General features: G+C 43.8%; 1 protein-coding gene across 1 annotated transcript; it reads right to left on the bottom strand.

Annotated features, from left to right (window-relative positions):
• Window positions 1-1,378: 1,378 nt before the first annotated feature.
• Window positions 1,379-7,156, bottom strand: LOC106708887. Its single transcript, XM_045679064.1, has 2 exons — window positions 6,643-7,156; window positions 1,379-5,130 (listed from the first exon to the last, which is right to left on the bottom strand). The coding sequence occupies exons 1-2, from the start codon at window positions 7,154-7,156 to the stop codon at window positions 1,682-1,684; spliced, it is 3,963 nt and encodes a 1,320-aa protein (XP_045535020.1). The 3' UTR covers window positions 1,379-1,681.
• Between the last annotated feature and the right edge of the window lie 4,463 nt (window positions 7,157-11,619).

The following is an 11,619-nucleotide window of genomic DNA, read 5'->3' as shown; positions in this document are numbered from 1 at the left end:
ACCCACTTGATTTTACTTGCCCGCTTTGTAAGCGGATAGGTGACATACCGTTTCCAAGTTATTTTTCTAACAAACCAGTTGGAACAACTATTGCTTAGGCTTACATTGCTTATTATGTTAACGATACATTTATTCATAGTGGTTCGAATAGGGCAATGTATCTATATATTTGCTTAAGTTCGCGCAGGTCACGGGTGGTTGGAGTCTTACCAAAGTCTTGGCTAAGCCGGTGGCGCAACAGTACGATGGTCGATTAATTGCGCGCTCCGTTTTCATGACAGATAGCTCTTAAGTGAATGTCTGTAGAGTTGAGAAAACAATCGTATTTGTGGTATAATAAGCTCTAGTAGTGACTGCGTTACGAAACGGGGGGCCGAGCTGAATTTTGATGTAACATTACATGTAGAGAAAGTGGACTCATGCAGAAAACAGTGTTATTAATTTGCTTATTTGTAAATTTTACGTGCAAAATATTTTCTCGTTTATGACACTAGAAGGCACTTTCATTAATTGGTCGATGTAAATGACTTCTTACGTACTGTTAACATGCTTTCTTATGTTCTTAATATACCTACTGAATTAAACTCTTTGAATTGAATTGAACTTTTTGTAAATCCTTTTCTGTTCAACTTGTACGAGTTTGTATGAACAAGGTGAATAGACACCAAAAACAGACATTTGATACAGCATATAGAATAACGAGATTTCATAATTAGCAAAGCGTGAAACCTCGTACGCCCTCAAAGAGGATCTGAACAGTCACGGCGTTTGGCAGGCTAGTGTGCGTAGTACGATGATCATTACACCGTGTAACCGTGTAATTCCTACACTATACCGTTGCAAAGTAACGTACCGACTTCATATAACTGCTGCAATCTGCCGCTGACATCTTCAACGTTTGCGAGCACTTCGATCTTAATCTAATATAGTCTAAGATCCGACGACAAGGTTCCTGCTGACCATTAGCACGTTTCTAAGAATCGCCTTTGTAAAAGTATTTTATGCATAGTTTGTGATTTTCGGTGTTTATTATTAAAGGGATTTTCTTAATTTGTGCCGTACACGACGGGTTCGGGTCCCGCGGCACAACCTGCCTTAAACTACGTATCACAAGGCCTGGCGTAAATATGGTAAATATATGAAGTGGCACTCACCTACTCGATGCCCCGTTCACCGCCTGCAGGTGCCTGGTCACTCTGTCGGTGTCAGTCGAGTCAAGTAAGTCACTGTCATACAGTCTAAGGGCGCCAGCAATGCTGCACTCCTGATGCACCCGATGCACCGCTTCCCGTAAGCGCCCTATAGACGCGTCCTTTACCGAACCGAACGCGGAACCGTAAACTTAGCGACCCTGTACGCTAATAATAAGACACGTCCGATGAGCTATCTAACTGCCGACCACTTTCTATGCTGACTCGATGCGTTCTGTCGACTCACTCCTTCCCCGCACAAGCCCCCCGCAGGCCCCGCGCCCGTCCGTAGCGGAGAGGGATTTCCAACTACCCGCTTGTGCGGGAGAATAAAAATGAGTCGACCTACCAACATAAAACCCGTATTGGTCAACCGCGAAATTCAAAACGGCATTAACACGACGTAAGCACATCGCAACTATACCGAACAGTCCCCCGCCCCAGCCAGACGATACCTGGCTGCGTCCAAACTCCTTAATGGAAAATTATACTTAAGATACTGGGAGTCGGGAGAGAGTTGCGACCGCTCGCTTTAACACCGAGTTGCCTACTAACACCTCTGCAACTCGAGGAATACCGTCCGCGCCTACAATTAGCCTCAGGATTCGACCCCGTCTCCAAGACAGCGTTGGCATGTTCAACTCTTTCACTAAGACGAGATCCCCAACCTTAGGTGGGTCAGTCTTGTCACACCATTTAACCCGTTGCTGCAACAAATGGAGGTACTCTAAGCTGAATCTCCGCCAGAAGCTTTGGGAAAGTTGTTGCAGCAACTCGAAACGAGTTAACCTATTTAATGGGGTCTCCGTATAAGGATACTCCGGTAGTGCGGTGAGGGGTCCACCGATCAAAAAATGACCAGGGGTCAAAACCTCCAAATCATTAGGGTCCGATGATACAGGACACAGTGGACGGGAATTCAGAACCGCCTCAATCTTACAAAATACCGTAGCCAACTCTTCGAAGGTGAGCACTGTTTCACCGATGACTCGTCGAAGATGAGTCTTTGCCACCTTCACAACCGCTTCAAAAATTCCACCCCAGGATGGAAATGCAGGGGGATCGAATCGCCATTCTATACCGCGTTGAGACATGTTGGAAGCTATTGAAACCTGATTGTCTTTCAAAAACGTAAAGACTTCCGAAAGGTACCGATCTCCACCCTTGAAGTTAGTCCCACAGTCGGACCTAATTAAACTCGGTAATCCTCGACGACTAACAAACCGGGACAAACAAGCGATAAATGCCTCTGTGCTCAACGCCGACACTACCTCTAAATGTACGGCCTTGGTGGAAAGGCAAACGAAAACGCACAGGTAAGCCTTCGTCACCTTAGCATTTCGTAACGTTGACGACTTAACTTGAAATGGACCTGCAAAATCCGTACCAACTCCAGAAAACGGCTTCGAAGCTCTAACCCGATCTGGAGGGAGGTCACCCATTTGTGGTTGTACTATTGCGGCCTTCAACCTATAACACGGAATGCAGCGGAAAATAACGCTTCGTATAACTCGCCGTGCAGACAAAATCCAAAACTCCCTTTGGAGGACGGCTAGGAGTGTTGATAAACCTGCGTGAGAGTTCTTCACGTGCCGATCAGTTATCAAAAGTCGTACCAGAATGCTGTCCTTAGGCAACAGGAGAGGATGTCGAGCCGCATAAGGTAAGTCCGCATTTCGTAATCTACCCCCGACTCGTATCAAACCCTTGTCATCAATGAAAGGGTTGAGCCGTGCAATGGCACCCCTTAATTTATCCCCCTTTCGTAAACTAATTATTGCTGTTTGGAAACTTTGACCCTGCTCTAAACGCACCCAGAACAACAATGCTTCCCTTCTTTCCTCCGGGGTAAGCACGGGAGAAGACTGCCTATCGGACTTATTCCGAGTGTTATAAATAAAACGTTTAACCCATCCCGTCACTCCTAACAATTTATCAAGGGAGCTAAACCGTCCGAGCAATTCATCTAAATTTTGTTTCGGCTCCGACTGCACCGCTAACACTCGAAGTCCTGGCAACGGTTCAACCGGGTCGACAATACTATGGGGCCAGCTACCTTCAGGTTCACACAACCAGTCTGGTCCCCACCACAACGGATGACTCAAAATAACTGAAGATTCGCAGCCCCGTGAGGCGCAATCGGCTGGATTTAGGTCCCCGGGGACATGTCTCCAATTAATATCAGCCGTCGAATCGCGAATCTGGGAAACTCTATTGGCAACAAAAACCTCCAACGCATGAACAGACGCCCGAAGCCAACAAAGAACAATTTGACTGTCGGACCATGCATAGATCTTCTCGAGGGCCACTGTCTGACCTAAAGTGGAAGCAACATGATTGAGAAGTCTCGAAAGAAGTGCAGCTCCTGAGAGCTCCAATTTAGGTATAGTCAAACGAGACCGAATTGGCGCAACCTTACTTTTCGCTATAACTAATCTTACTGTGACACTACCGTTCGTGTTGACCGCACGTATGTAGACTGCAGCCGCATAGCCCAACTCTGAGGCATCACAAAAGCCATGAAGGCTCACCTGACATTTACCAGCAGGTAAAAAGGCTCTTTCTATCTTCACCAATTGAATATCCGGAAGCGACGAAACAAAACGAGACCACGCCAACAATAACTCTCCAATGAGAGGGGCATCCCATGTAAGATTTTCCAACCAGAGTTTTTGAAGGAAACACTTTGCCCAAAACACAACCGGCGTCAACCATCCATTGGGGTCGAATATTCGGGCAACTGTGGAGAGTACCGATCGCTTAGTCCAAACTCGGGATATGTCTAAATCCTGTACACGAAACGTGAAGACATCCTGAACAGGCTGATACTGCACTCCGAGTACCGCAATGGCGTCAGGATTGTCAACGTTCTGAAAAAGATGAGGATCTTGCTGATGCTCCTTAGGTAAGCCGTCAAGGAGAGCCGGAGAGTTGGATACCCATTTCCTCAACTCATAACCACCAGCCTTTAAGATGCCAATCAACTCATCCCTTAATATAAGAGCCTCTCTCTCATTAGCAGCGCCGGTGCATATGTCATCGACATAAATATCACTGGACAATACAGCTGCAGCTCTAGGGAAATCCAACCGTTCACGCTCTGCCAGTTCCAGAAGCGTCCTGATTGCGATGAACGGACTCGATTTAAGACCATAGGTGTTCGTATTCAACTCATACACCGTAATTGGGCTAGAGGGATCCTCGCGCCACAATATGAGCTGAAATCTACGATCTTCCGGATGTATGATGGTCTGTCGAAACATCATTTTAATGTCCGCAACGAAAACGATCTGATGTCGGCGGAAAGCCGTCAGAATATCTGAAATGTCACGATGCAATTTAGGACCAACATGCAAACATTGATTAAGGGAGACCCCAGTAGAGGTAGGAGCAGATCCATCAAAGACAACTCGTATCTTCTCTCCCTTGAACACGGCATGATGAGGAATAAAATAGTGTTCCTGCGAACGCCAATCAAAATTGGAAACTGACATGTGGCCTAAGTCGCGATACTCCTGCATAAATTCTAAATATTTTTGTCTAAACACCGCGTCCCTCTTCATACGGCGCTCCATAGACATTAATCTCTTCTCTGCCAACAACCTAGACTGCCCAAGCGGTACGCGAGACGGAAGGAAAGGCAAACGCACAACAAACCGACCAGACCGGAGCCGCCCGATATTGTTCTGGAAGAACGCCTCACATTCCAGATACTCCGGGTTGTCACGAGGTGCTGTGGGTGGTTCTTCGACCTCCCAAAACCGCTGGACTGCATCAGCAAGAGAGAGACCCACCTGGATGTCTACATTTGGGATGGAGGCACTCACGGGAAATGCTGGACCTATAATGACTTCACCGAGGTCGGTCGAAACAGCTGACAACCCTCCTGCCTGCAGAAGTTTGCTACCCCTTATTTGCAGTAACCCTAACACATCTGCACCTAAAAGCAGATCTACGGTTCCAGGAACATGAAAATCCGAATCAGCTAAAGAAAGACCTGAAGTTAAGTTTACAATCCCGGGGGGTAAGGAGATAAGTGGGTGCCTTCCAAGAATATTATCCATGATAATGGCCTTACAGGTGATGCGCGGATGAGGACTACCAACCGGCGAGAAACATAAAGAAACCTGTCCTACCAAATCATCCACCATAACACCACCTATACCACGGATATAATCCGCGCCTCGTTCGATCCGCAACCGTAAATGCTCCACCAGCCGCGTTGACACAATACATCCCTGGGAACCCGAGTCCAAAACCGCGCGCGCGGTTACCTGTTGACTTCGAAGAGAACCGACGCGAACCTGAGCGGTTGGTAATAAAACCGTAAGAGGAGAGGGAGGGGAGAGGATGTGTTGCGGTGGAGCATGTCGCACGAGTCAAAACTCCTCAGAATAACTACCTGGACGTGGAGGGGGCGTGGTGCGATCCTGGTCACTTAACTTCCGATGACCTTGTCGTCGCGGGCAGCGTTGCTCCAACCGGGGCCATTCAGTGAATGACTGCGGCGAGCGAATGCCGGCACTATGGGGCTCCTGTGCCGATGCGTGAATGGGGCTCCGAAGGTCCCGATTGCCCCCGCCCGTGCACGCTTGCAATTGTTGATCCCGTTGCTGCCTACGAATTGTATGGGGCCGTGATGGAGACCGCACACCACGGTGAAGGGATACCCGTTGAATAGCACCAGCCCATTGTCCATCAATTTTTATGTTCCTATCACCTACAGGAGAAGCTACCCGTTCCTGTGAATTACCTGAAGACGAGCCGTTACGGTTCCCGCAAAGCAAAAGATGGTGTCTACCCCCACACTGACCGCACGCACGATTCAACTGGCAGGACGAGACTAGATGACTACCTAGACAACCATAACACCAAAAGCGCTGACGAGCAATATTGCGCCGAGCCTGCCAGCGTAATTGTAGGAACTTGGGACAACCCGTAACACCGTGTCCTGTGCCCCGACAATAGTTACAACGAGATTCCTGTGTCTGTGCCACTGCTGCATTAACCACACGTGGTCGGTTACGGTACCCTGCCGGTAATTGATTATCAGCGGGCTTCGCTCTACGAGTACCGACGGACGGCCCCGTGGGAGGAGGGGGAAGATTCTCCGTTCGACGACACTCATCCTCCAGGAATAAAATTAGGTTGTCAAAGCTGGGAAGATGAGTGGCGGAGTCCCCGCCGTATTCCAGTTCAAATCTATGTTGTAAATCGTATGGTAATTTGGAAAGAATTATGTGCAATAATAAAAACGACCACGTGGACACAGGTAAATCCAAACCCTTGAGACCGTTGACCGCTATTAACAAAGGATTTAGAAGTCGTGTGCGCAACGACTGCGTAACCGAAATCCTAGGTAGGCCTAGAATAGCAGCAACATGACTATCTGCTAATCGCCGAACATTCTGATACCTACGATTGAGTAAGTCCCGGGCGATATCATAATTACCGTCAACAAGACCTAAATGTTGGACAAGGCCCTTGGCCTCTCCCGTTAACGACGCCAACAAATAGGCAAGCTTCTGAGCAGGGGTCAAATCCCTACGACTGTGAACAATGCTTTCAAATAAATTGTTAAAAGCAACCCACTGTTCCAAGTCACCATTAAATTGTGGCAAATCGAGCAGCGGCAATCTACTCATGAGCGCTGGTGACGCCTCCGACTCCGCAGTAACGCGCGCGTCAGCAGCGCTTGACCCCTTAAGGCAACCTACAGCCTGAATAATTTGATCAGCCAGGTCGTCGGCCTGATCGATGTCAGCATTAATCTTCGCCATGGCATCCGCTTCTAAACCTAACTCTAGAATGCCACGGTACGCCGCATATAGATCCGCCATTTGATCGTCTAGAACCTGATATCTAGCCATAAGGGCTTGCGCACGGTCCGGCCTAGAAATATTCAAAACCGCTGAACCGAGCCATCTCAGCACACCTGTTATCCTAGCGGTATATTTGCCAGCCATGATTAATAAAATAAAAATAAAAAAAAAGGACGGTAGAAAATTATCGACGCTTCCAGAAACCGCTTACTACAAATGGTCGATAAAGGAAAAAAAAATGTAAATGGTGGGTAGATAATTCTCCCCTTAAAACTAAATGTATGAAACCCGTTACAAAGAATTAACTAATAAAAAAAAAACAAAAAAAACAACCGTAATGAAAACTGACCAACTTAAATTATCGACGGTAACATAAAAACTACCAAACGAAAGAAAAAAAAAATACTAAATTAAATTATTAACCGTAACATAAAAAAAAAACAAATTAAAAAATCACCAAATTAAATTATGCACCGTAACATAAACTACAAAAAAAAACCGATGCGTAAAAAAGCCCTAATTTAAATATACTAGAAAAACCGTGGAATAACTAAATCAAAATATAAAACTAGAAGAAAGAACCATAAATGAAATAATCTAAACTATAAGAAATCAATAAACGGAACCCTAATGGCCGATTAATATTACGTAGCAAACGTACAATAAAAAATGTAACGTAAACGACCCGATTAAAAAACCTAATATTGTACGACGTAATATGTTATAATATTCTGTATTCCGTTGTATTCCGTTATATTCCGTTATATTCCGCGCGAGAAGGACGTTACAATATTTCGCCAAGAAATGCAAATACGTACCCGAAAAACACGTAACCCGAATATAACCACGCGGTTATAACCTACGTGTTAACCTAACCACGCTCTGCTACCATCGAATTGTGCCGTACACGACGGGTTCGGGTCCCGCGGCACAACCTGCCTTAAACTACGTATCACAAGGCCTGGCGTAAATATGGTAAATATATGAAGTGGCACTCACCTACTCGATGCCCCGTTCACCGCCTGCAGGTGCCTGGTCACTCTGTCGGTGTCAGTCGAGTCAAGTAAGTCACTGTCATACAGTCTAAGGGCGCCAGCAATGCTGCACTCCTGATGCACCCGATGCACCGCTTCCCGTAAGCGCCCTATAGACGCGTCCTTTACCGAACCGAACGCGGAACCGTAAACTTAGCGACCCTGTACGCTAATAATAAGACACGTCCGATGAGCTATCTAACTGCCGACCACTTTCTATGCTGACTCGATGCGTTCTGTCGACTCACTCCTTCCCCGCACAAGCCCCCCGCAGGCCCCGCGCCCGTCCGTAGCGGAGAGGGATTTCCAACTACCCGCTTGTGCGGGAGAATAAAAATGAGTCGACCTACCAACATAAAACCCGTATTGGTCAACCGCGAAATTCAAAACGGCATTAACACGACGTAAGCACATCGCAACTATACCGAACATAATTGTTTCCGTGTTCTTATTTTGTACATAATCTTTAGAGACCTATCTATGTAAGCCAATAAAGGGAAATTGAAGACGACGAAAGACGATGTTCCAAACGTACTATAAAATGAAACCACTTGCATGCTTGCGTTTTATTCACCTAAAATTAGTCATAACTGCATATAATTTTCATATTGGTTCTAATGTAATGTAGCGGTTAAAATGATATTTAAATCACATGAAAAAAGTGTATCCTTATTAAATACAAAAGTGTATGTTTATTTGACCAGGGTGCGGTAGATTTCTTGAAGGGCGTTCCCCTCTATAGCGTATGGGATATGTGGCATAAGAAATTAGCGGGCATCATTAACACTATTAAAAAAATGTGAGATATAATTGACAAGCTCATATTTGATAACTTTCTGTTACTGACCATTAAAAACTCTCATGAAGTTCAAAAGTTGTAGATTAAAATTAGTTGAATAATATCCATTACATATCATTAAAAATCATCTATGACCGATATCTGATGTAATCCACATGTTTATTTCGTTACAAAATATCACATAATAAAATGTTTTACTGCAGGGCATATTCTGACAAATTACTTAATTTCCTAATACGTTAGGTTCAAACGTACCTACAATTCGATACTTGGCTCATTGCGTATGTGCGTTTGTTCATAAGAGGACTTCCGCAAAGCGCTGTCTGTCATATAAAGTGGGCCGGTTTTGCAAGCGACCAACTCAATAATGCACTTAGCGATCGCGAGGCTACCGATCAAGGCTGAGATCGTAATTGTAACAATGAATTGATGCGAACGTGTTCATCTCACACGTTTTCCTTATTGATATCTAAACGTAACAATATTTAAAAATGAGAAAATCGAACTTTACTTCATCAGTCCTGTTATTTTACAAGAGTTGACTGAACTTTTTCTGGAATAGAATGATCTCTTAATCTTCTAAAATGTCTCTAAAAAATTAACATTCAAATATAGCTACCTCAATAGTTCATTCATGCAATCACATATCTACAAATTTTAGAGCTAATCAACATAATGTATACAAACCGATACGCATACGCTTAAGTCTTGCGCTGCGGGCCAACCCTCGCGACGTAACAATTACATAAAAATCGCGTTCACATGGGTCCGTCGGCCGCGTTTCCTCGTCGATCGTGTAAACTTTCACGAAATCAAACAAAGAAATAGCGAAGCGTCTCATTTGCATCATTCCCACGCGGACAAAGGAATGGCCCAATCTGTTTGGCAACGGAGCGGTGTGCCGCCGAAAACCTATGGTCACGCTCTGAGGCGGCCCCGCGCGCCCGTCGCGCGTCGCTCCGTGCGACACAAAAACAATACCAGCGTCTTCTTCGATTCTTTGATGTTCTCATCTAATGCAATTACGTCATTACCATTATAAAAATATGCAATTAAATAACATTATAGGTCATCTATTTTGAGTTCACGAATGTGTTACATAATATTATATAAGTATTGATTTGGATTAGTTGTATCTGTGTTTTCTAATCAAAAATATTGTCTTCCCGGAGACAAAAGAAAATGAAGAATGGGGGGGGGTGATAAATCTTGATACATTCACTTTCTTATCACACGTGTGTTGACTATCACCGAAGAAAAATCTTAGAAATATTTGTCACCTCATTATGTAAACAATTCTACTAATTGTTCACAAGCATATTTAGCAAATATAAACAAACAAATTTTGTCTTCAGTATCGGACGGGGCGTAGCTCATTTGCATAAAAAACGCAATAAGCGAACGTGAAGTGACAGCTGATAAATAAGTGTCGTAATGAAGAAAACAATGCTCGGAGTACTTTCTAGTCGCGCGTGCGATGCCCCCCCTTTCTTTCTCTCCCCACCGGAGCCGCGCTGCCCACGGAGAAAGCCTTTGACCTCCACCTACAGGGCTTGTTTGTTGTGTTACATTTGTGGCACTTAAACCGACGAAGTTTTTTACTTATCTAATTTAACTTAGACAATTTTATATTATAAAAAACAATATCGATTAATAATTGTCTTTTGGTGATAAAAGTTAGTAGGACTTAGGAATTGGTTTTATTTTTTTATCTATAAATTATGTTCATAATTCGTCAATCTGATTCTATAAATACTTTCGCGAATTAGTAGTTAAAAATGAACTATATTATATGTCTAAAACTTCTACATTTTGTAAAAATAAAAAAATTTCATTTATATTTCAATGTAATTAAAAATATAATTTAAAAACTAAAAAATTACAGTATGCCAGATATGCTTAACTTAGATTGTTTGTGCAACGCTATTGATTTGGTAGCGGTGTATTGTCTATTACTTTAGAATTAGGAATGTGAACGGAATTTTGCGGATGAAGTAACGTTCTTATGATCCATTTAGTAATGGTCGAGAACCAGAGTATATAGAACGGAATGGCGCGTTAGTTCGCGCGCAGTCGCCATCTGCATAACTGAGCTGCGTTCTCATTAGTTGGCGCCCGTTAACCCACCACAGGGCTGCCACAAATCAAACTAACAAAGATTGACCATGGTCTTTTAATATAAACTTATATTGCAGTTTAAAGTAAAAAGCATAGCAAAATAAGTTAAGTAATAATTACATAGCGAAAATTGTGTATTCCTGTAATTAAAAACAAAACTATAATTTTTAATTATTTCGCACCGATTTTACAACAAAATTACTATATGATGAAAATCGATTTTTGTTTTTGTAATTAAATTTCATGGATAAATATACCGTAGGGACTCATTTTCAAAGTCAATATTAATACTTTTTTATGTCAAGTGTAAAGATGTTTATCTATTGTTCTGGTAGCCCTAATCTGCGACAACGGGACCTCATGCGACCCCGCGGCCGCGTTGCCGCCGACTGTACCGAGCCTGAACTTAGCCGTCCGATTCCTACGGATCACAGCCACAGTTTTAAATCCACTGCCGTTCACTAACTGTTCTTTATCGTTTTACTATGGGTTTCCACTGGCAAACTTGTATAAAATCATATTGTCATCCATTCTCTTTTAGTAAACAAAGAGATATATTTAACGAACAGTGGAATTTGACGGTTACTGAAATATAATCAAAAAGCTATCTGAGCCGATACTAGAGGCGCTGCTATCGCGGTTATTTCTGTCAGAAA

The sequence above is a fragment of the Papilio machaon genome, chromosome 8 (genome assembly GCF_912999745.1).
Source record: "Papilio machaon chromosome 8, ilPapMach1.1, whole genome shotgun sequence".
Classification (NCBI taxonomy): Eukaryota; Metazoa; Arthropoda; class Insecta; order Lepidoptera; family Papilionidae; genus Papilio; species Papilio machaon.
This window is presented reverse-complemented; position numbering and strand designations above follow the sequence as displayed.

What these genes read in the sequence shown, in the direction of transcription:
- LOC106708887 (XM_045679064.1), bottom strand. Translation starts at nt 7,156, where the DNA reads ATGGCTGGCAAATATACCGCTAGGATAACAGGTGTGCTGAGATGGCTC. An exon ending in ACATTTAGGTCTTGTTGACG is followed by an intron (nt 5,131 to 6,642) that starts GTAATTATGATA and finishes ATCTGCTTTTAG; the next exon opens with GTGCAGATGTGTTAGGGTTA.